We start from the raw sequence: 24,662 nt of genomic DNA, 5'->3' as shown, positions 1-24,662 counted from the left end.
CAGGATTACGGGCTAATTTGATATTTTCATGAATTAACGAAAAAATATTATTATAGGTAACCTGGTTTAAATAAATTAAATGAAAACATCAATCGAGCTAGTAGGATTTATTTTATTATTCATCAATAATCAAATTCAGAACTTGAATATTCAACTGCAATGTCTGCTCATGAACGCTTCAAACTCGGTACTTCTTTCTCAATTCCATAAAATTCAACACTTAGAAAGTGACAAAAAACTTTAAAATAGGTAGTTGAAACAAACCACAGCTAATTTTCATAGTGGACTGTACTTTACGATAAACATGTCAGTCAATTTGACACCCTTGTCGGAAAAATTATTCAATGAAAATATTGTCCGAACCCTTAGTATTTCTCTTCGACAAATACTTTAACACATTGTGAACCACTTTTCTTTCACGACTATAAAAATATTGTAGCAATTTAATTCACAAAATCAATTGCGCACATTTAAAATAAAGTTTGTTTACACTTTGACAGCAATAGACTGACATGCAAGGTGACATGACAATGAAGTTTTCAGTTACTGTTGCCATTAAAAGAAATTAGTACCATTAGTTTTCCGCAACATGGCGAGGGTTTTTATGTTCCTGGTCAGGCTATAACTAGGTAATCTTTGTTTCAAATATTAATTATTTATTTGTTTAACTTCTGATTTGGTTAGTGAATTGGCTATTTCGAAGAATTTATAAGGAGATTTAAATCAGAAGATAGCAATACTACAGTTCACACTAAAAAGAGAGGTATAGGTGTACCAGAATCTCATGGCAAATAGGGAAAATAAACTTTGTTGAGAGCAATACTGGGGAAATTGGAATAAACGATCTTGATACTATTTAATTTTTTACTTTTATGACTTTAATATTAATGAACATGAAGTACGAATATACATTTTAGGTAGGTATGAGTATGAAGAATGTTGTTATAAATAAATCGTATATTACTTAATCTTAAAGTAACTAATTTTATTATGCACCATACTTTTAATTAACTTATCACTTCATTCAGAACTAGAAAACGATTCTAAGAACTCCACTTGCATTTCTTGTTCTTCAATAGATGATCAAGATAAAGAGGTGTTGTAAATAAATTGTTCTTCCAACATTTCAATGGAGAAGTTTCCTGATGTTAAAAAAAACTATATTTCTCTGAATGGGATTAAAATATATACCAAAACTAAAAAGACGGTGAAGTTTTTTTTAAAATCGATCTAGAAATGTCTGGGAAATTAATTATTTAAATTACCTACATACTTATTTAGCGTGGAATTGGAACAGGCGGTGCCGTTCTTTTTGTATAAATGGCCAAGTCTGGGATATTTAAAAAAAAGGTTACAAAATTTTACTAAGAGAGAATCTTGAGTGACTTAAAAAAATAGAAATAGATTTAAAAAAATATGGATCTGTCAACAGTACTGGATCAGGGGTGATTTACTGTTTGTACCCCAAATGACTGTCGTGCGTGAATACACCGATCAAAACGGCGTGAATAGTTATGCGCAACTTTAGGGCCCTGTAACTTATTTATTTGTAGAGATATTTTCATGATTCTTTCACAATTATTATTAGTTTTACTTATATTTATTACAAGTTTATTTAAAAGAAAAAAATTGGAAATTTCTCCATTATTCAATCTTGCTTGATGAAATCTTTTTCAATTTTCTTTACATGGTCATAACATTTTGACCATTCCTCTGCACCAATTTGTGAGATATACCTGAAAACATCGATAAAGCAGCTATTAAGTAAGAATAAAAAAAACATAACCCTCCTTCTGACGCAGTTGGGTAATAAGCTAAATGTATCAAACATTTCAGTCCAACTCACTGTCAACTCGACGGCGTGTTTAGAATCAAAGATTGACTTTGAATTATGCCTTATTTTACAATTCACATTGAAAACAATATGACTTACTTGAGCTTTTTCGACTTTTTCACAAAAATAACAAATAGTCAAGAAGAGATTACAAAATTTTTGCAGCGACTGACAGATTTCATAATTTTCTTTGACAGGTGACAATTAAACCATAGACAATTGCCATATGAAAAACACACTTTTCCAATATTTTTGTTTGCCATGAGATTCTGGTACACCTATAGGGCCGCAGAGAGCGAGATAGATATAAGTAGGTATTTGACTCAAGTTTTTGTTCCAACTTTGCCCTCCATTTTTATCTTTAGCTTCATGAGCAGAAAGAAGGAAGAAACTAATTTAAAAAAAAAAAGCTAAAAAAAGTAAAAACAATCGCAAAGTCATAGACATTTTTTAACTTTTATTCGATTTTGAATGAACTTTTATATCGCCGCGTCGTTGGTGGTTCAATGTGCATTTTGGCTGCCATTTTCCGATCGAATCGAATTACTGGTGACGCGGCGACTGACATTAGTGAAAACTTCCTATTGGTTTGGGATGGCATTTTGACTAGACCCACTGGTATCTAGTTTTGAAGATATTTCTAAACGACAAAATCTCGGGCGTCGTATACATAGTAGTAATAGTGTATACTGCGATCACTGACCTAACTTCTTGTTTTGTATATTTCGACGTTATACAGTGCACTCTGTCTTCCGCGATCACTGATCTAACTTGTTTTATAATTCTTCTTCTGCTACTTTATTCTAATTAATTACATATTTGTTACTCGTTGCTGTTAATTACAATCCCATCAAAAACAATACTTGTCAAAAAAACCAAGCCTCGCAACTCAGTTGTTCTACGGTAAAAAGTTGTGAGATCCATGTAATACCAAGTCCAGGCCAGGAAATCTTTAACGTTTTACACAAATATATTGACTTGGCCATCGCACTAAATAATGTAATTTACACGTGTTTTCATGCGATGGCCAAGTCAATATATTTGTGTAAAACGTTAAAGATTTCCTGGCCTGGACTTGGTATTACATGGATCTCACAACTTTTTACCGTAGAACAACTGAGTTGCGAGGCTTGGTTTTTTTGACAAGTATTGTTTTTGATGGGATCTCATTTCTTTTTGTATTTTGTAGACAGCAGTTATGTATCTAGAAAACTGGACCGAAATTGAAAAATTTTACTCGACTTGGCGGTTGCACTACCGTGCCCCCAAATATTTAAGTTTTTCCTTGATTCATACACCAAACACTACTTATATTCCAAATTTGAAGCTTCTAGGTCTGCTAGAAGTGCCTTAGAGTTTTGATGATCGGTGAGTCAGTCAGTGAGTCAGTGAGTGACAAAATTAAGTAACTTTGACCCGTTATAATTCTTAAACTACTGGTTCAAATTGAATGAAATTTTAAATATACCGTGTCTTTACAATGCCTGCATAGCTAATGAAAATTCAGCCTTCTAGTTTTATCCACAACGAAGTAACAGGCGGTCGAAAATGGCCTGAGTTGCTTCGAGAAAAGGATGGTACGGCCGTGCTCGACTTGGTGGGGGCACTGCCGTGCCCCCAGATTCTCAATCCGTAAATAATTTCTTCTCTCTACCGTGTTCGTACTACTGTCCTCGTAAAATCATCGTATCCGATTGTTGTAATCGGATTACATGAACATCACTCGACCATGTATGTCCATTTGGACATATCGGAATGGCACGCTTTGACTAGCAACTTGCTGTATCTACTCTAATCCATATCTGTGCTTTTTCCTGTCATTTTGAAATTTGATCAATCAAAATCACAGATCAAATTAAAAACAATTCGCTTCTGAAGAATTATTGTAAAAGTGTTTTGAATATTTATTCATTGAAAACTCCTAGCCCAACATGTTATTAATATCAAGATTAATGCATATTACTACCAGGAAGCAACTCTGTAAAGGTTAGAAGTGATGGGCTCAAAATTTTTTCTTACATTGTCATTGATCTCTGCCTTAAACAAAAGATCTGCATCATAAATGAATAGGAATACTACATAAAATAATTGCATTAACACCTGTTGTCTGTCAATGCATTATAAGACATTGTAAGCTTTGATCACTGCAGATGCCAAAGACCGTAACAAACCTGGTGTTTATTTAATAATTACGACATGCCACAGGTAGCAGGCAGGCTCTGTTTATGATATCATATTGTTGTGACATTGTATCAAGTTTGAGGCAATTATGGCGCATACAAAGTATTTATTTTGATTGCATAATTTGTTTTCAGCGCATACAAGTTCTCTAGTAATGTTCCAATATGCCCAGAAGTCAAATATAGGGATGGATGACAACCCAAAACCAGGAGAATCTAAGAGAATGGCAGAATTTCGAAAAAAATTAAGGGAAACTACCCCTATTGATGATCTAGGTGATCAACCCCTTAATCACCCTGAAGTTAAGGATGATCCCTTGCCAGCCTGGCCCGATAACACAAACCCTCACACAGGCGAAGTTGGAGGCCCACGTGGACCTGAGCCAACAAGATATGGAGATTGGGAAAGAAAAGGGAGAGTGACAGATTTTTAAACTACATATTATAATAGAGGTTTTATTGACACACATCTCAAATTCTAGTCTTGCTTATAATATTATTAGTTCAATGTGCATTCTAGTTAACAAAAAGTTAATGTCATCTCTGTTTTCTTAGGAGGTTGTGGTTTTAAAATGTTCTGTGTATGAGGCCCTAACATTCCAGGCAATTCAGATGGTAAATTACTGTGTAAGTTTTGGACTCATTCTTAGTGACTTTTTAAATTGACATAATTTATTTATTTAAACTTTTAAAACCTATAAACAGTATTCCTGCAGCTACAATCAGCAGATTATGCGTAAAGAGTTGCTAGGCTAGAACTATTGTAGAAATAAGTGTTGAATAAACATGATGCGTTTACCCACATTGTTTTATTTCATTTATATTAATCCAAGTCTTTTTTATACACAAAATAATGACGAGCCAGAGAAAGGGTTTCATCCGAAGGATAAAACTCACCCCTCGCGGCGGGTATGCGTTACTCACGCTTTCGCGCCACACCGCGATTTTGCGATGCCATCCTATATTTTACGATACAGGTCCTAAATTGTACTTAGGAATATTTAGAATCTCAAATGATATTTATCAATCATCGCTATAACGAAAAAGTTAAAAATAAAAATATCAATTCTAGTTAAAAGTTATTTATTTGTTGCTACTTTACCAACAGTTTTAGGCATTTTCTTATTAGTGGAGTCTTCTAATTCTTTAGATTTATAATAGTGTGGAGCAACTTCTAATAACCATTTACTTTCAATTTCTGTGACTTGACGCATAAATTCCTTCGAAGTAAATACTAACTCATGGTAGATTACCCACCGAGGTAACTCTTCAAATAAGGCACTGTTAGGATGAATCATGACAGTCTGAAACAACAAATTTTAAATAAATAATTGTTAATTTAATTTATGGTTAAATCTATTTGTTATTTAAACATATAAACAAATAATTTGACTAAAAGTATAAAGTGAACTATACTTACTTGGTTATGTTTGACAGTCTTATAATGGCCACCCTTCGAAAACTTTGCTATGTGGTAAAAATAGCCTGCAGTAATAGCTTTTCGTATGTTGGTGTCTTCAGCTATACTGGACACCATATCAATTTCCACTCTCTCCATGAGGCCCGCCAACTGCTCACGTACGTCGCGTGCTCTCTTCATTGAACGATACTGTATGAAGTTTTCATAACACCATTGGACTGAATAATCAGATTCCACCCACTGGTTGTACACATTCATTAAAGTTAAATGATCACCATGTTGATGGAAAAAGTTTTTTCGAGCTGTGTCAGCATGTATTATTTTATCTTTGGGTCTATAAAAAACAGAGCTGTTTACTGATAACATTGCAGCAATAGTTACAATTTCTTCAGAACATTTGTATCTGAAAAATGAAAATTAATATTAGGTATCATCAGCATATCATCTATTAATTTATTAATCTATAAAAACCATCATCCTCTTTGACAGAAAATAATTAAGGTCGTTAGGTATGTATAATGGTGACCACAGCAAAGGAAATCTCAGCAAAGTAATACATACACTAGAAAATAATAACTGTATTAATATTGTGCAGTAATAAAATAATGGCCTTCTTTATAAAACATAATACTAGTATTGTTTTCTATGTAGGTACTTACTTTTCACTTGCTAGTATCATTTTAGCTAACATTGGATCTGTGGGAAATTCAGCCATTCGTCGTCCTGCTTTAGTTAATTCTCCATGGTGATTCAATGCTCCAAGGGCATATAATTGTTCCAATGCTAGCACCAGTGTTTCATGTGGTGGTGGGTCAAGAAAGTCAAAATGAATAAGATCATTAATTCCCAATGCCTTTAACGTAAGAACAGCATTTCCCAGATTTATTCTTTGTATCTCTGGAACTGTATTATCTTCAAGTTCGTATTTGTATGCCCAAGCTGTATACAGTCTGAAGCATTTGCCGGGAGCTACACGCCCAGCCCTACCCGCTCTTTGATTAGCTGACGCTTTAGAAATTGGAACAACCATTAAACTTTCCATGCCTGTTTTGGAATTGAAATTATTCTGTTTTGCAAACCCTGGATCAATTACATATATTATATTGTCAATGGTGAGTGATGTTTCAGCGATATTTGTAGCCAATACTACTTTTCGGGCACCTTCAGGAGTTGGTTCAAATATTTTTGCTTGCATATCACTTGGCAGATTAGCATAAACCGGTAAAATAACAAGTTCTCTCAGTTTTTTTCCTATTCTTTTGGTTCTTTCTTGTAACATTTCAACACATGTTTCAATTTCTTCTTGACCGGTTAAAAAAACTAATATGTCTCCTAGTGGTTGAGTCGCATGTATCTGTAGGACAGAGACAACACAGGCATCTACATAGTCAGCTTCTGGTGCTTTAGTATAATAGATGTCAACTGGGAACCTTCTTCCTGGGATTCTGAATATTGGAGCATCATCAAAAAAACTAGAGAATTTTTCAGCATCTAATGTTGCACTTGATATAAGTAGTTTCAAATCTGGTCTGAATCTAGTAATATCTTTCACTAGGCCAAAGAGAATATCAGTATGTAAAGTGCGTTCATGAGCTTCGTCAATAATCATGACACTATAAGAAGCTAAATCAGGTTCAGATAAAAATTCTCTGTGTAGTGTTCCATCTGTCATATACTTTATAACAGTCCTGTCGGAAGTACAGTCTTCAAATCGAATACTATATCCAACTTCATTTCCAAGTTTCACATTCATTTCCTGGGCAACTCTAGCTGCTACAGACATCGCAGCTACTCGTCGTGGTTGTGTGCATCCAATTTTCTTACTATCATCTGTAAAACCAGCTTCATAAAGATATTGAGGAATTTGTGTTGTTTTACCTGAACCAGTCTCACCCTCTACTATTAATATTTGGTATTTTTTAATAGCTTCTATGAGGGATTCCTTGAAAGGATAGACAGGTAGTGACTTTTTGGTTTCTTCAATGCTCATACGCATTTTTTGGTACTCAGATTTTTCTTTTTCTTCCTTTTTTTCTTTAGTGCCTTCCAGTTGAAGAGCTTGTATAAAGTCAATCTGTTCATCAAGTAAGAGTTCATATTCATCACGAGCTTTAGCATCTTTAGCACCAAATTTAAAAAATGCTGACTTGATTTGTTCTTGCTCCCATTTTCTTTGTTCAGAATGTGGTAATTTTTCATTTTCATCTACTTCAACATATTCACCTGTAAATGGAACCAAAGTAATTTATTTCAGTACATGGTCATAAATCTTACATCAAATTTTGTTTTATATGTATAAGTAAATCTAAAGTATAATCTTAATGAAAGGGCCAGCCTAAAACATTATTTACCAGTTACAGTACTCAATTTACCTTTCTCTCCTTTTCCCAAGTCTTGGGGCATGTGATATCTCTGGACATTTTCAAGTTCTCTTGCTTTTTCATGTTCTTTAGCTAACTGAAGAATAGTTTTCTTATGCTCTCTTTCTCTTTTTTCTCTTTCTGTTAGTCTGAAAATAAAATATACAATATGAAGGAACCTTTAATAAAATAAATAATTATTTCTCAATGATTAATTAAACAAAAGAATAGGATCAGAAAAGATTTTTTAATTGGTCATAATATAATGCTGGAGCCTGGAATCTCAATATTCAAGTGTTTAATCACTATCCATACTATGTGTATTCTTTTTAACTTTCTGAATCAGGGACATAGAGCACAATATTTATCTAATGAAGTAAAAAGTGCTTACATGCTTTCTTCAAATAGGTACTCATCATCTGCAATATCAGCTTCCAGCTCAACTACCTTATCTTCTTTACGTTTCACTAGATATTTTCGACGAGATTGCACTCGCAGTTTGGGTAAAAGCTTTTCTCTGTCTTCAGCCTCCAATTTTAATCGTTTAGCAGCTTCTTCATAAGATTTTTTACCAGACGCGTTTGCGACTTTCTTTGTTTTATTATCATCTCGACTTTTCAACCTTTTAGCAAACTCGTCTCTTTCTTTTAAATCCTTGCGTCGAAATTCTTCAGCGCTATCCGAATCTGACGATGAATGGTGTCTTTTGCTAGATTTATCCATGGTTGCTTGTATTTAATACAACGATGATCTAGCTAATTTGTTAGCAATGTATCATTATCACAATCTGAAATAACCAATAACCAGTAAGTAAAAATGTAAATTAAATAATTACAAATACCTAGTAACTAATCATAACAATGATTTGATTGCCGTTTGATGATTACAAAATTATATTACGTGTTTATTTATTTTTACAAGGTAACTTATGAATGAAATTTATTGTTTTTAATTAGATTAAATCATAAATATTACAATCATACCCTAGCCTAGTGTCTTAAAAATCACACGAAGAACTATTAGATTAATTAAAACCACAAAACCACGACAAAACAAATCCGAAATTTAATCAACTTGACGTCCCTGTCTCATCTGTGCGTTGACGTTTCCATAAATGTGACGTTTCTCTTCTTGCCTTTTTTTTTAATTCGCTATTCTGGCTGGGAGGGCAAAGGGATCAACAAATGTTTTTGTTATTTATTATCAAAAAGAGTTTCCTCCCGTATCTAGAACGCTATCCGAAGGTCAGCAGTTGCTTCACCTTAACCATAATTATGTTATGCCAATAAAATAGCTTTTCGGAAAAGATGTGTAAATATTTATTAAAAAAAAACATTCAACAATACTACAAGGATAGCGCATCTGAGTAGGTTCCTCTGATATATGGAGTAGGCACTAGGCTTAAGGGGTAATATCTGACGATTCGCTCTGATCCCTGGATGTAGGTTGTACCTAGGCTGTTGTAGGCTATGGTTGTAGGTAACAAAGGCCCCTTTCTCACGGCGACTTTTTGTAGTGATGCTGTCGCGCGTTTAATCAAATCGAATCAGAAATGAGGAGATCCGTAGGAGAACCAAAGTTTCCGAAATAGTTCGCAGAATTGCTAAAATCAAGTGACAGTGGGTGGGGCACATAGCTCGTAGAGACGATGGCCGTTGGGGCAGAAAAAGTTCTCGTGTGGCGACCACGGGCTGGTCACGAACCAAACCCATGACATTTCGCTTGCCGGGCGACTGCGTTACAACTCTTTACCTACGCTAAAAAAAATTAATACTGCGCCGGCGATCTGACTGGTCCACGCTTAGGTCCACGACTTGTTGGCGACTGGCCACGGCCACGCCATGGCTGGCCTCGTAGGCTGGCCATTTTATAAATTACCATAAATGACATTGATAATTTGTGAGACGTCACAAATTATCAATGTCACTAACTGTGACATTACAATACAATTTTAAAGATTTAACAGAACGGTTAATTTATCACTTTAATAAAGTATTTCAGACTATTTCATAATAATCGAAAAGGGGTTGGTTGTCACAAATCAGCCCTAAGTAATTATGTTTTTTAACTTTATTGGATGTTTACCAAGGTAAGTACCTATTTGTTTCAAAATCTGGAAACGACAACTGGATGAGACAGGACGTAAAAAAAATTGCCTACACCGCAACTGTGGAAGTAAGTGCTTGGCCAGACTGACGCGCGGGCGCGGAACGTTGTCCTACCTACATGGTTTTACTTACCAAACAAGAAAGACACGCGGCGCGGGTGCTACGTCGTACTACGGACTAGGGATGTTGCGGATCCACTTTTTTCCACATCCGCGGATGCGGATGCGGATGCGGATTTTAAGAGGCTCACATCCGCGGATGCGGATGCGGATGCGGATCTGTACAAAAAACTTAAGTGTTGGCTTAGTAGAGAAAGAAACACAGCCTTATTTATCATTTTTTATTTAATAATAAAGTAGAGAATGAATTACTTTTAGTAATTAACGTTATATTATTATATATTATATAACTTAATAATTAAATTTGAAAAACTGTCTTAAACTACACTTTTAGCTAAATTTTAGTTCATATGACAATTAATCTAAGATTTTGGATTCAAAATTCAGTTTAACGCAACTCGTAGGAACGGCCCTTATTAAAGAAATTACAAGTTTTTAAATAGCTACCTATATAATTACCCAAAACTACTATAATATACTATATATCATAAGGATAAATCAGCGATGTCAGACAATAATAAACGCCCGACTTCACAAAAAAAATATTGCATAAAATATAACTTACCGGCATCATTTTTTATTTTCTGTAGCTTTTCGTTATTTGATTTTCAAACAAAGCAAACTCCTTAGCGTGCATTGATTTCAAATGATTTATTAATGACGATGTTGTTCGGCCCTTTCGCTAATATGTTTTGTTACATATTTTACATTGCGATTTCTCCCGGTCGTTGTCCACAGGTTTGAAATACGTCCAAATTTCACTTTGCGTAGGTGGTGGCATAGTTCACTTATCCAAATAGTAAATAAAACTTTACTTAAGGTACGTAATACGAATGAAGGTATTACGTATTACGTTAAACAATACAGTTAGTTCAGTTCTTAACAAAAACCACAATAAAATCAAACGTACGCTTCAGTTCTTGTCACTTGTCACAACTACTCATTAGTAATTACAACAAAACAATAGCAAGACGCGCCACCGTCACCGATTCACTGAGGTCCAAAAACAAAAATCATTGCTTTCCTATTGGTCAATCAACACATTCGGTTGACGCGCGCCACTCGCCGGGACTGCCCCTTTCTTTCTTGTCGCGACCTGCTACAAATCCGCATCCGCATCAGATCCTCGTAGATTTATGCGGATGCGGATGCGGATGCGAATGTCAAAATCAATGCGAATGTTCCGCATATGCGGATGCGGATGCGAATATTCGCAACATCCCTACTACGGACACTCGAATAATGTTTGCTCTACGCCCTGCGCCCGCGCATACATATACAGGGTGTTAGGTAAATGGGTATATGAGCCGACACTAGCCCATGTTAACATGGCACAGTGTGTTATGGGACTGTATAATCGGACATTCTCATTTATTTGATGAACCGTATAGAGCTCAGTTATACAAACATGATAGTAAAACTCCCGTTTGAAAATTCCACGTAGTTTTCGCGGTATAAAAATTCAAAGTTACCTATTTTTTTTTACTTCAAAATTATGCAAAAATATTCTCACTCGTTAACTAATAACATTTAATTCAGAAATGTTATAATACTTCATAGAGTTCTTAAAACTACAAGTAATAAGCGTATTAAGTGCTTCGTAAACGCATTCAGTTAATTAGGAAAAATGATTTTTGTGATTTTTGTTTTTATTTTTTTTCTCAATTATACCTTAATATATGCAACCATTTTTAATTGCAAGATATAGTCTGATATTTAATCTAATTGTATAAAAAAATCAGCTTTAAATTCCGTGATATATTTGAGGAAAATCAAATTGAAAATATGCGCCAGGGCTGTCACATAGAATTGTAAATTTCCCATCATTGTTTAATAGCAATATTTCTTTTGGATGTTTAAATCTCATCAGCTCGATTGTTCCAAATTATTGTATTGACATCCGATTTACATAGGTTTCAAATCGATGAGAAAATTATTAAAGGTAGAATAAATTCGACTTCCTAGATTTGTTTACATACTTTTTTTAGTTAGTTACTTACATACAACTTAAGTTAATATAAGAGTGTTAAAAAAGAAAAAAAACTCGACTTGAGAACCTCCTCCTTTTTTTTAAGTCGGTTAAAAACAATGTGATTGTGACTTTTTAGAACCTTCAACACTATGAACATAACAGGTGGGATTTGAAACTTTTTAGACATGAATTATTCCTTCCAAAATTGACGACCTTAGACGCGTAAAAATTTTATTAAGACGTTTTATGTTTTTCCTCAAATATATCACGGAATTTACAGCTGATTTTTTTTATACAATTAGATTAAATATCAGACTATATCTTGCAATTAAAAATTGTTGCATATATTAAGGTATAATTGAGAAAAAAAAATAAAAACAAAAATCACTAAAATCATTTTTCCTAATTAACTGAATGCGTTTACGAAGCACTTAATACGCTTATTACTTGTAGTTTTAAGAGCTCTATGAAGTATTATAGAATTTCTGAATTAAATGTTATTAGTTAACGAGTGAGATTTTTTTTGCATAATTTTGAAGTAAAAAAATAGGTAACTTTGAATTTTTATACCGCGAAAACTACGTGGAATTTTCAAACGGGAGTTTTACTATCATGTTTGTATAACTGAGCTCTATACGGTTCATCAAATAAATGAGAATGTCCGATTATACAGTCCCATAACATACTGTGCATGGGCATATAAATGGTATGGTGAAGACAGAAATTTGATATCATAATTTTATTTTTTATAATTTTCATACAAAATAAATTTTATAAAATCCGATTAGTATGAAAATTAAAATAATTAAAATGAAGATATCAATTTTCTGACTTCACCATACCATTTATATGACCATGTTAACATGGGCTAGTGTCGGCTCATATACCCATTTACCTAACACCCTGTATAGCTTGGCCAAGCACTTATTTTATTACTTGGTTAACTGGCATTTCTGTGAATAATTAGATGTCACGTAAGCCATGCACGTAAGTAGGTGGTACTGGTACATTGCATTGGAAATTGCTTACACAGACAGGCTAATATCAAATATGCTTTATACATCGTTTCCATTTAAAGTGACAGATATGGGGTGAATGTAGGTTTTAAAATGAAATAATATTAGAATACATAAGTAACTGTTATTTTCTTGCACACGCTTTAACTTTTGTTTTTCAGAATCCCTTCACGGAATCGGTATAGCCGACGATGTTTCTCCGTTTTTCCAACTTCTAAAAGTTATCTAAACAATTTAATGGACATTTTACATAATAATCTAGACTTGCCGAGGATTCATGGGCCAACTGCAGAGGAGGTATTTTCATTAACACTTTTCACGTGGGTGGGACTTGGTCTTGCAAAAACTGTTCTTTAATAGCTCTGAGCTCAATAACACTTGTAGGGTAGTTTATTTATTTTTTATTTAGCAATCAGCTGATTGCGGTTGGTGGCATTCGGATGTCTGAACAATAGCAATTTTATAGTGATTATGTCTAAAGAGACAGTAAAGTTGTACAACCCTATCGAGCTGACTGCGCACCTCACTGTAATGCGAATCTCCCTCCCCATATATCCACACACCTCCCCATGTTCGCCTCGTCGTCCGTACCAGAGCGTCGATGTGACGTCACGCGACCGCTAGATGCGCAGTGAACTCGACCGGGTTGTTGTAGCTAATTATTATTGCGATGAAAACCTATAGCTATTGCTCATATTTAGGTGGTGAAAAACATAGATCTATCAGGTAAAACGTGCTTGATCACTGGTGCGAACAGCGGCGTAGGGCTGGAAATGACGCGGTGCATGAGCGCACGAAACTGCTCCGTGCTGATGGCGTGCCGCAACGCCTACGCAGCGAATGTGGTGAGAAACTCCAGCGACAAGCCTCACCTGTTACATTTCTACGAGACTAATCTGGCTTCTCTCAAATCAGTGAAAAAAACATCAGATGAAATTCTAAGTCGAAATCAGTAAGTGAACTAATACTAACAGCTTATTTACGATTTGACCACCATATAAGCTCTTCTTAATATGTGCGTTTGGCCACAAGTTTGGCGCTGTGCGCTGTGTGCCAGGATTCCTAAAAATTTGCCAGTTTCTGTTGGCGTGGACTACACGAATTATTTATTTCTCTTGTTTCTCTTTACTTTACACGAATTTATTTTATAGGAACATAGATATAGTTATATTAAACGCGGGAGTATTTGGATTGCCATGGACTCTGACAGATGATGGGCTGGAGACCACTTTTCAAGTGAACTATTTGAGTCAGTATTACCTACTGATGAATATAGAAAAAATACTTGCCCCCAATGCAAGAGTGGTATTTGTTTCTTCGGAATCACACAGGTCAGCCTGAAAAAAATGTGTTGTTCAATTCAAAAGTTGTGAAAGGATGATGGGCATATTGGGCGTTAAACCAACAGAAACAAAAAGTATACTAAATTAAAGCTTAATACTAGTACTTCATTTCATAGTATGACAACAATCCTGAAATACGCGGGGATACGGAGATAGAGGTCGTTGAATATGCAAAGTTTCCATAGTATTTCACATCACATACATTAGGGTAATAAAAATAGTATTAGGTCAATTAGATTGCTTTTATCGATCATATTGAGAGTATTGTATCATATCTTACTATCGATTCTCTCGATTCAGTAAGTATGTATACCGAATAAATCATAATCGATTATTCGATTGCAATAATCGATTATATTGCTGAAAATAAGGAATTGAATTAACAATCAAATGATAGTAATGATGGTAATCAATAAATCTATTAATCGAATTGATAATCGATAAATCGTTATTTGGCAATATCGATTAATAATCGATCCGTGATCGATTATGTGACAACACTACAACTTAACTGGTAGAAATCCCATTGAAACATGACTGTGTACATGACATTTCTCTAAATAGGACCTAGGTATGGTCCTACGCTTATAATGTAGAACATGGTTTAAATATACCATTTGTTGGCCCCACTCCTGAACTGTTGGACATAATAATGGATAAATAACTTAATGTATTTAAAATGTAAGTAGATAAGTATATTAATTAATAATATTTTTTGTTTGCGTAATAAAGCACCTATTACTATTTATTACACATTGTGTCATTTTACAAGCAAACCCGGGAGTTTTTAATAGTTATTTATATGAAAATATATTTCTGTTATTAAGTCCTAACAAATAATAGTAGTTACATTTCTGTTGGTTTTACGCCCAGATTCCATAGAAAAGTGCCCATCATCCTTTTTATACATGAATCTACTTATCGACGATCCACATTTATTTTTCAAAATGAAATCTGCAGTTTATCAATTTATTTGTATTTCAGAAACATTAAATGGTCTATGGAAAACATATTGACGCCCCATAAAGACATATTATCTCTACCAGAAGAGGAATATACATCAATTAGAGCATATAACGTATCGAAACTTTGTGGTCTTCTAGCAATGCACTACTTGGGCTATCGTTGGTTGAATACTGGTAAACAAGTTTTCAGCGCACACCCTGGTTCTTTCGTCAAAACAAATTTGTGCCGCAACTGGTGGGTATATGAGGCGCTTTACACTTCAATGTTGCCATTTTCAAAATCAATAGTAAGTTATTTGAACTGTACTGTTTTAATTAGTAATTGTATATAAAATAATTACTTTAGTACTCACTCTTAGAATTGTAGAATAACTTTTATTTATTTATTGCACATAAAAGACTTAGTAGTACTTACTTTGTGTCCAAGACGCGGGTATAATTGTGATGCTAGCTAAACAGTTTCTATTTTTTTTATAGAGGCAGGCAGCCAGCACCCCATTGTATTGTGCCACGTCGCCAGATTTAGAGGGATTATCAGCTCTGTACTATAAAGACTGCGAGAGGTGCGATGAGAGTGAGCTCGCGAGGAACTTCCACCTGTCATTCAGAATACAGGATTTGACTTACGACTTACTGCGTGATCGTATCTTGTCATCCGATGAGGCGACACAAGTTTCCAAGTCAACCGACTACCCAGTTCACGATAAACACTCTATGGATGACAATACGCTTATCTCAAATTATTCTGGTTAACCAAGAAACTTACATTTGAAAGATTGTGATTCTGAAATGAAAGTGAATAGTATTATAAAAAAACTTTATTGTTTTAACTTATAATAAATTAACACGTATAGTTTAAATATTGTTTCATTTCAAAATTCATATAACAAACATTTATTTTAACTATATGTAGATATATAAATCTATTCATAAGGCTTAATTTTAAATGATAATACTACAGTAATTAGGTAAATGTAGATAAGTATACAACATAAATGCATAAAACGAGCGATAACATACATCGCGATTGCGATTCCAAATGCAATAATTAAATTTCATTTAATGGTTGGAATAACATTCAATTTAGGTACCTAAGTATGTGGCATGTCATTACATTTTACTGGGATACCACGACCGATTGCTCGAATTAAATTCTTTGACTTCGCATAAGTATAAAGTTGCTATAAAAATCTGGCACAGAAGGATTTTAAAGTTTGATTACAAAATGTTGTCCGCCTATTTAATATTATTTTTTAATTTTGTGCTACCCACTTAGCTGATATATGACAGGAATTTTCCTGATTTCCCAGTTTTTGATGTCTCTTTTTTTTAATAAGACACGCGCCAACAATAATTATAGTACGACACCACATAACAGTCAAACAGATCAGTACAATATAATTTTATGTATCCTAGTAGAGTAATATACGTTTTTCGACTTGCTTGCGGCAGATGGGGCACACGGTGATGCGGTCGCCGCACATTTGGCACATGCCGTGGCCGCACAGGAATATCATGTTCTTCAATCGGTCTAGGCAGATCGGGCACATAGTCTGTAAAGAGTGTATTTCTATTTGTATACAGGTTGTTTTTGTGGATAACAGTCTTTTAATATGGCTCTGGTTCGGTATGCAAATGTACTGTAATGCTTCACATAAATTAAGGCGCATCTCGTGTTCAAAAAAGAAATACAAAACAATGCAGGTTCAATATACCTACCTAGTCTTCTGCGACACGACGAAATGATAGACGAACACGATGCAAGACTCGATGATCGCAAGCAACGATGAAATAACAAAAGCAAAACGAAGCAGAGGATCCGATTGGCGCAGCAATCATGTTTTTCAAGCAAACAGGCCACGCTCATATTTGTCTAAAGCCTGGTCTGTGAGCACGTAGAATTTTGTACAATGATCCCAAGCTACCCATCCTTATCGCTCGCGCGTAATTATGTTGCTGTCGCGCTCGCACACTCACTGCGAGCGCCCGTCGCACAGTCGCGACAGCAATATAATTACGCGCGAGCGATAAGGATGGGTAGCTTGGGGTCATTAGACAAAATTCTATGTGCTCACAGACCAGACTATAGGTGTTTGTAATTTTTAAAAGTTGTGCTTTAGAATGATTGGGTATTGGTGTCAAATACCCAATTAGCAGCAGGGTGTGTAGTGTGTACCTGTTCCTTGATGTCCTGCAGCTGCTGCTGCAGCTTCTGCACGTCGGCGGGGCGCGAGCCGTTGTTCATGTGGTGCGGCGCGGCCTGCGCGGGCGCCGGCTGCCCCTTGTTCACCTGCACCTGCGCCAGGTTGCTGCCGCTCTCTTTGTCCACTGCGGATTATATCGTAGATAGCGTTCTCGTTAAATCAGTCGGCCGTTTGGTGTAGTGGTTCAGAACGGACTACTATGCCGAGAGGTCCCGGGTTCGATTCCCGGCCGGGCAGAAATTGAAATGATGAATTTTAATTTCTGTGACGGGTCTGGGTGTTACTATGTATAATATGTATGTAATTAAAAAAAAAAGTATATAAGTAGTATATCCGTTAAGCTAGCACCCATAACACAAGCATATTAATTGCTTACTTTGGGGCTAGATGGCGCTGTGTGAGATTGTCCAAAGATATTAATATTTATTTATTTATTTATCAGCTAGAACCAGTTTCTAGTGGCGCTCCTGCAGTAATAAAACTACATGAAATATCCGTTCCCATTATTTACTTATCTTGGAATTGTCATTTCTCAGAAAGACAACTCATTCATAGCATCTATCTAGGCGGGCTAGGATGCAGGAGTGACTACTAATAGTAGTGTATGATACTCTGAAACATCTGAACATGTAACAATCAGTTCCATAGCTTGAGGCGCAGGTATACACCGTAGATGGCTACAATGTCGTGAGGAATTCATACACACATCGTTCTGCTTCGCGTCCTGACTTGACGCAAATGGCTGCAGTGGCGTTCGGTAGGTATACTCACTACATAAACATACATAATATTGCCCAGCTTAGCGGGCTGCATCGAGGCAGCGGCGGCGGCGGCGGCGGCGGCGGGTGTGACGGGTGCGGCTGGCCTGGGTGCAATGGCGCGGGCGGCTGTAGCAGCTGTAACATAGTAATATGGGTACCGTCCAGCTTGGCAGGCTGTGTCGAAGCAGCAGCAACGGCATTAGCGCAGCTGGGCCGGGGACAGTGGCATCGGGTGCGGGCGGCTGCAGCGGCGAGTGGTACTTATACGTACCATCCAGTTTGACGGGCTGCATCGAGGAGGCGACGGCAGGCATGAGCGGCGCTGCATATACAAGGTGGAATTTTGTAATGCTACCTGGAGGGAAAGTACTCTTAATATTGTAGATAGAAAAAATTTCTCAAAGAAAACATTCCTTTATTTTTTTAAAGAAATAGAACTGCATTCAAAGATTTCCAAAAATTTGCTTGCTACATCCGGGTATCGAACCAACTAAAATCTGTTAAAAATTATACCCTGTATTTTTATTGCATCAATCGTTAGGGTTAAGTATAAGGATGAAATCTCTCTAACAAACTTGATAAATCAAATGAAAGGAAAACCATGAAATCTTAAATTATCTTAATTATTTACAGTAAATTTTATGGTCTGGTAGTGAAATTGTCGAAAAAATTTTGGAAATCGTTGAATGCAGTTTTATATCTTTTCAAAAATAAAGGAATGTTTTCTTTGAGTAAAATTTTCTATCTACAGTATTAAGAGTACTTTCCTTTCAGGTGGCATTACAAAATTCCACCCTGTAGATACATACCGTCCAACTTAGCGGGCTGTATCGAGGCGGCGGCGGCGGGTACAACTGGGGCAGCTGGACCGGGAGCAGTAGCAACAGGAGCAGGCCGCTGCAGCGGCGTGCGGCACTCGACGCACTTGCGCATGAGCGGCGAGCGGCGTCGTCACAGCACTCATTAAGTACATATACGTACCATCCAATTTAGCGGGCTGCATTGAGGCGGGGGCGGCGGGTGCAACTGGGGCAGCTGGCCCAGGGACGGCTGCAGCGGCGTGCGGCACTCGACGCACTTGCGCATGAGCGGCGCGCGGCGTCGTCACAACACTCATTAAGTACATATACGTACCATCCAATTTAGCGGGCTGCATTGAGGCGGGGGCGGCAGGTACAACTGGGGCAGCTGGACCGGGAGCAGTAGCAACAGGAGCAGACGGCTGCAGTGGCGTGCGGGACTCGACGCACTTGCGCATGAGTGGCATGTGGCGCCGTCACAGCACTCATTAAGTACATAATACGTACCATCCAATTTAGCCGGCTGTATCGAGGTGGGGGCGGCGGGTACAACGGGTGCAGCTGGCCCAGGGACGGCTGCGACGGGCGCGGGCGGCTGCAGCGGCGTGCGGCACTCGACGCACTTGCGCATGAGCGGCGCTGCATGTAGATACATACCGTCTAACTTAGCGGGCTGTATCGAGGCGGCGGCGGCGGGTACAACGGGTGCAGCTGGCCCAGGGACGGCTGCAACGGGTGCGGGCGGCTGCAGCGGCGTGCGGCACTCGACGCACTTGCGCATGAGCGGCGCGCAGGCGCGGCAGGCGGCCACGTCACCGCACGGCCGGAACACCACCGTGGCCGGCGCCTCCGAGCACACCACGCACTCGCCCACTAGCGAGCGCGATGTCACGCACGCGCGGCAGATCAGGCACTTCTTCACCTGGAACCAGGGGGACCCCAAAAGATAATAAAATCAAACTAACAAAGAGTTAACCTCCAAAGCCATAAAGCATTTGGGACTATGAATGAACTGATAAATAAATATACATAAACAACAATAATATCCATGGGATTTTTACAACTTTACTGCCAAAAAGTGTTAAAAAAAAATAAAAGAAAAAATAAAGTTGGAACTAAAATCTTCTAGGAACAGAAAGGACCTCAAAGGATGAGCTGACGAACTACGTCATAATATTATCTTGAGCTTTAAAGGAGTTACTGTGCAATTAAAGTCATCAAGAACAAGGTAGCATTCATTGCAGCAGGTGTCATTTTGACTAGAATAGGGTGGTTTATGTTGATGACATATTTTAATAATCTGTTTAATAATGATCTGGTCCGAGTCTCCATAACAGTGGTACGGACCCTGGCGGCGCAGACGGCGCAGCAGCAGATGTGTCCGCAGGGCCGGAACAGCGTGTCGCGCTTGGCGTCCGAGCACACCAGGCACTCGTCCGCCATCGGGTCGCCGCCCGCCGCCTCCGGGACGCTGATCTCCGCCGCTGCTGAACACACAAACATACACATTTCAAGTTGTTTAATAATTTAATAAATAATTTAAGCGACTCTAATCGCTAAGACATAACCACCGGAAAACGCAGCGTGGGACGTCCACCCACAAGGTGGACCGACGACCTGATAAAGGTAGCGGGAAGGCGCTGGATGCAGGCCGCTACCAACCGTGCGATGTGGAAGTCATTGGGGGAGGCCTATGTTCAGCAGTGGACGTCCTGTGGCTGAAATGATGATGATGAATCGCTAAGAAATTTTAATATTGTTTAGTTATTCCATCTATAAGCAGATGGTAACAGCACCGTGTTTTATGTAAAAAGAAAAAACCACGAGTGTTTATCTGTTAAACAATTAATGGCTTCAACGAAACCCTCAACGAAGTTTTTGAGATAGGATTTTTTTCTTATTCGAAACTCTGCCGAGTGTTCAACACTTTCTGAAGTGGTGTGGATATATTTTAATGTAACGCTTTTGCTATCCTTGACTTATTAATAAACCAGCCTTTGTTCGTACCGGTTGTTTTACTTACTACCTGCATACTCGACAAAAGATGCCATTGAGTCCACCCAGAAAAACAGTACCACGTCATTATTTCAATGAAGGCTACCGTTTCATCGCTCACCAGTTGGGCGCCACTGTAGAGTAAGGTCACTGTCACGCGCACCAGTTGGCGCCACTGTCTTTGCCACTAGCAGTGGAAAAGACAGTGGCGCCAACTTATGAGCGCTGAAGCGGTAGGAGGACCTTCGCATTTGCTCTCATCAGGATGGCGCCACTGTAGAGTAAGGTAATGTCAATTGCCAGTGGTGCCAACTGTTAAGTATAAAACGATAGCCCTTATTAAATCTTAAGCTTATATCACCAAGTATACCTGCAGTAGCAGTTCCGCTGCCGCTCGCTATGCTGAGCGAGTTCTGCTCGCTGTCGGGCGTGGCGTCGCAGGTGGCGGTGGCGCCCTCCTTGCGGCACGTCGTCAGCGTCTTGCACAGGTTCGGGTCCGGGCACAGGTCGAGAGGCGTTTGACCTGCGAAAAAAATAATGAACAACACATTTATAAAAATCAAAAAGCTGGTACCTATGAATAATAGGTTGCCTGATTTTATCCAGTATTTGATATATGAATAAATGTAGTTAGGTGACATTGTTATTTTCGTATAGTTTTATCCCAAACGGGGTAACTCTCGGGGTGCTTGTCTCTGGTAAACCAAGTGAAGGTTTAGGTATTTATTTATTTTACTTTATTTTGGAAAACAAACAGTGTTATTTAACCTATTAACTATCTGATTTACACCAATTAATGTTTTCGCATGCAGATTGAGTGGGATCAAGATACCTTTCTTGTTCTTAACGGTTAGGTCTACTCCTAGAGGCGGAGGACTTCTTGTCATGCGTGTGCGAGCCCAGTCAGCAACGCCGTGTAGGCCGATGGAGGGTCATATACGATTACCTTTCTTGTTTTTAACGGTGAGGTCAGCCCCGTGTGCTGCGAGGAAGCACGCGATGGAAGCCGAGGACTTCTTGTCGTGCGTGTGCGCGAGGCCAGTGAGCAGCGCCGTGTCGCGAGCGTCTTGTAACCGCCTCAGCTGCTGTAGCGTGTGGTGGCGTAGCGCCTCGTGCAAGGGGGTGTCGCCGTCCTGGAACGAGTTTTACATTTAAATTCTCCCATCGATAAATTGAACAAGTTTAATCATTATGTTCTTCAATCTACAGTTAAATTACTACATAGTATGAAATAATACTGCACTGATTCGAGACGAATAACCTATTCCTAAGTCGTAGTAATATTTAACCTCCCTTTTCTGAAGTACGGTAATGTGTTTCATTCTTCACTTGACAACCTTCATGGTTGGGTGCTTGCTTTATTGCTTACTAGAACAATCATATCTGATAGAGCAACTCTGTCTGCAGTACAGTCGATACATTGATCAGTAGACCGTACTTATTAAAATTTTAAGAACAATCAATCGTATTAGTACACATTTGAATTTAATGCCTTTCACAAAGCGTCAGCACGCACCGAATCACACCGCTTTGTAGACGTCACGTTTAATCAGCAATCATGTTTATTAGACGCTAATATACGGTTAACAATCGTGTTGTCTGGCCAATTTAACCTCCAGGCGCCACAAATCACATCGATCAGTAGGCTATAAACTACATGTGACATGCTGCAACCACATAGTGCCATGTATGTAAATGTAAGCTGTCTGGACGCATTCCGCGATCATACCATATCACAAGAACCATCATGGGTTTGAATGTTCCATCTCATGCAATTTAATACTTTGATGATATTATGACTGTAACTAAAATTTCTAGTAAACACTATAGGTAACTACTAGACATTTTAACATCCCATATATTTAATTTTTGTATCTTCATAATACATTTTAAGATAAAATAAATTAATTTATTACTAATTTCTTAATATAATCCCAAGAGCGTCATAGAGAACTATGGAACCTAGGTACGATCTTAAAAGAGTTAGGAATTTATTAGGCGGATATGTTGTAGCACAGAATAATAATTATGTACTGTTGTAGTACACGTTTTATGTTTTTAGATTGCACATACTTAGCATCAAGTATGTTTTACGTTAAATTCTGTTTAAGTATGTATTTCGATTTCGAAAAATAATCGTAGAGAATCAAGGAGCTGGTCGTTGTATCCGCCACGTGGTATGTTGCTCCCGATATAAATCTTCAAGTCTGCAACTGTTCTATTTGTATTTTTAGAAAGACTCGTCAACGATGCGCTAACATCGGTCTCGAGTTAATACCACTCTCTAGAAGGATGTTAGATGTTGATTCTATTTGATTGTGCGTACCTACCACAGATATAGATATACATAGATAACGCAAGTAACACGATCTGTATTAAAACCAAGCGTGCCGACTTTTTAATACCTACTGTGACGTCACAGCCAACATTTAGTGACGGGAAATCGTAATCGATTCAAAGATGCCGATGCCGCCGTTGCCCCAACGCACCGCTACGATCACAGAAATGGCATCGATTATCTGACAGACGAATGAGATACACAGACGAATGAGATATACAGACGAATGATATTAAACGGAATGTTGAAATAGATAATATTTTCATTGAATTTTAAATAAAAATGTATATTTCTAAAACAGATTGCTTATTATAATACATCGTTGCTGCGCGGGCATTTTTCGAGCCGCCAGTGTTGTCACACATATTTATAATTAATTTTTTTGTATCATTAATTTCATCCTGTTTAAGTTTATTTTGAGACAAAGTCACATGTAGTTTTCTTTTAAAAAACACAATTAAATAACTACAAAAGGCTAATTTTAGACACGATCCGATAAACGATATGGATAAATTTTGTATTATTATTCAATTTTCTTCCATAAACTTTGAATTTTTGACGAATTTCAATATGTAACTACTACATGTGATAGAATACCATTAGAAAGAAGAGAAGCTAGAGATGTTTTTAAGATTATTGGCAATCCATTATCACCTTCATTTTTTTTTTAAATCGACTTCTAAGTTGAATTTTTTATCGTGGTTTGTACTTTTGTTAAACTTTGGCGGCTCGTAACTAGCTATTCAATCATTATTTGGATCTAAAATTTCTTTTATTTGACTAAAGACATATTCGATATTAATATCGAATAAAAAAAGCGGTTGAAAATACGCGATAAAAAAAATTAAGCAGTTTTCAGGTCAAATTTGGGAAAAAAATTAATAAAAACAAAAATATTATCAATTAAAAAAAAAGTGGCTCACTTAGGGTCAAATGGGCGAACTCGTATTCTTAAAATGACCTTACATATACACCCACGAAGTTTGTCTAACCTTCCGCCAAACACCCTGTATACAGGGTGTTAGGTAAATGGGTATATGAGCCGACACTAGCCCATGTTAACAAGGGCATATAAATGGTATGGTGAAATCAGAAATTTGATATCATCATTTTATATTTTTTAATTTTCATACAAAATAAATTTGATAAAATCCGAATGTATGAAAATTAAAATAACTAAAATGAAGATATCAATTTTCTGACTTCACCATACCATTTATATGCCCATGTTAACATGGGCTAGTGTC

General features: G+C 37.2%; 4 protein-coding genes across 6 annotated transcripts in view; 2 read left to right on the top strand and 2 right to left on the bottom strand.

Moving 5' to 3' along the window:
- The first annotated feature begins 3,461 nt into the window (after positions 1-3,461).
- On the top strand, positions 3,462-4,812 carry LOC135087777 (succinate dehydrogenase assembly factor 4, mitochondrial-like). The gene is made up of 2 exons (XM_063982568.1): positions 3,462-3,820; positions 4,150-4,812. Exons 1-2 carry the CDS (start codon positions 3,766-3,768, stop codon positions 4,446-4,448), a joined length of 354 nt encoding a protein of 117 aa, XP_063838638.1. The 5' UTR covers positions 3,462-3,765; the 3' UTR covers positions 4,449-4,812.
- A 268-nt stretch (positions 4,813-5,080) lies between these two features.
- On the bottom strand, positions 5,081-8,889 carry LOC135087776 (pre-mRNA-splicing factor ATP-dependent RNA helicase DHX16). 3 transcript variants are annotated; one of them, XM_063982566.1, is made up of 6 exons: positions 8,770-8,889; positions 8,186-8,581; positions 7,807-7,943; positions 6,094-7,657; positions 5,435-5,837; positions 5,081-5,318 (listed from the first exon to the last, which is right to left on the bottom strand). In XM_063982566.1, exons 2-6 carry the CDS (start codon positions 8,515-8,517, stop codon positions 5,094-5,096), a joined length of 2,661 nt encoding a protein of 886 aa, XP_063838636.1. In that variant the 5' UTR covers positions 8,518-8,581; positions 8,770-8,889; the 3' UTR covers positions 5,081-5,093. The 3 variants fall into 3 exon arrangements, with proteins under 3 accessions (XP_063838636.1, XP_063838635.1, XP_063838637.1); XM_063982565.1 differs by having other exon boundaries at positions 8,778-8,889; XM_063982567.1 differs by lacking the exon at positions 8,770-8,889 and adding an exon at positions 8,695-8,718.
- Positions 8,890-9,726: 837 nt separating this feature from the next.
- On the top strand, positions 9,727-16,177 carry LOC135087779 (WW domain-containing oxidoreductase-like). Its single transcript, XM_063982572.1, has 6 exons — positions 9,727-9,883; positions 13,171-13,306; positions 13,711-13,961; positions 14,161-14,340; positions 15,337-15,604; positions 15,795-16,177. The coding sequence occupies exons 1-6, from the start codon at positions 9,852-9,854 to the stop codon at positions 16,068-16,070; spliced, it is 1,143 nt and encodes a 380-aa protein (XP_063838642.1). The 5' UTR covers positions 9,727-9,851; the 3' UTR covers positions 16,071-16,177.
- Positions 16,178-16,218: 41 nt separating this feature from the next.
- Positions 16,219-24,662, bottom strand: part of LOC135087581 (E3 ubiquitin-protein ligase mib1) — a 172,338-nt gene continuing 163,894 nt past the window's right edge. The window contains exons 16-21 of the mRNA XM_063982309.1: positions 22,024-22,210; positions 21,448-21,600; positions 20,430-20,569; positions 19,740-20,004; positions 17,494-17,645; positions 16,219-16,870 (exon numbers count right to left, since the gene is read on the bottom strand). Of these exons, the coding sequence (XP_063838379.1) occupies positions 16,730-16,870; positions 17,494-17,645; positions 19,740-20,004; positions 20,430-20,569; positions 21,448-21,600; positions 22,024-22,210 (1,038 nt within the window). The 3' untranslated portion in view covers positions 16,219-16,729. The remainder of the gene's footprint in view (positions 16,871-17,493; positions 17,646-19,739; positions 20,005-20,429; positions 20,570-21,447; positions 21,601-22,023; positions 22,211-24,662) is intronic.

The sequence above is a fragment of the Ostrinia nubilalis genome, chromosome 3 (genome assembly GCF_963855985.1).
Source record: "Ostrinia nubilalis chromosome 3, ilOstNubi1.1, whole genome shotgun sequence".
Lineage (NCBI taxonomy): Eukaryota > Metazoa > Arthropoda > Insecta > Lepidoptera > Crambidae > Ostrinia > Ostrinia nubilalis.
The sequence above is the reverse complement of the archived record's forward strand: the minus strand, read 5'-3'. Positions and strand labels throughout refer to the sequence as shown.

Excerpts from the sequence above, each read along its gene's own strand:
- LOC135087779 (XM_063982572.1), top strand. The coding sequence starts at position 9,852 with ATGTTTTTTAACTTTATTGGATGTTTACCAAG. Across the intron at positions 13,307-13,710 it reads ATGGGCCAACTGCAGAGGAG|GTGGTGAAAAACATAGATCT; the intron begins GTATTTTCATTA and ends GCTCATATTTAG. Across the intron at positions 15,605-15,794 it reads TGCCATTTTCAAAATCAATA|AGGCAGGCAGCCAGCACCCC; the intron begins GTAAGTTATTTG and ends TTTTTTTTATAG.
- LOC135087777 (XM_063982568.1), top strand. The coding sequence starts at position 3,766 with ATGTTATTAATATCAAGATTAATGCATATTACTACCAGGAAGCAACTC. Across the intron at positions 3,821-4,149 it reads CAGGAAGCAACTCTGTAAAG|CGCATACAAGTTCTCTAGTA; the intron begins GTTAGAAGTGAT and ends ATTTGTTTTCAG.
- LOC135087776 (XM_063982566.1), bottom strand. The coding sequence starts at position 8,517 with ATGGATAAATCTAGCAAAAGACACCATTCATCGTCAGATTCGGATAGC. Across the intron at positions 7,658-7,806 it reads CTTGGGAAAAGGAGAGAAAG|GTGAATATGTTGAAGTAGAT; the intron begins GTAAATTGAGTA and ends TTCCATTTACAG. Across the intron at positions 5,319-5,434 it reads AGACTGTCAAACATAACCAA|ACTGTCATGATTCATCCTAA; the intron begins GTAAGTATAGTT and ends TTGTTGTTTCAG.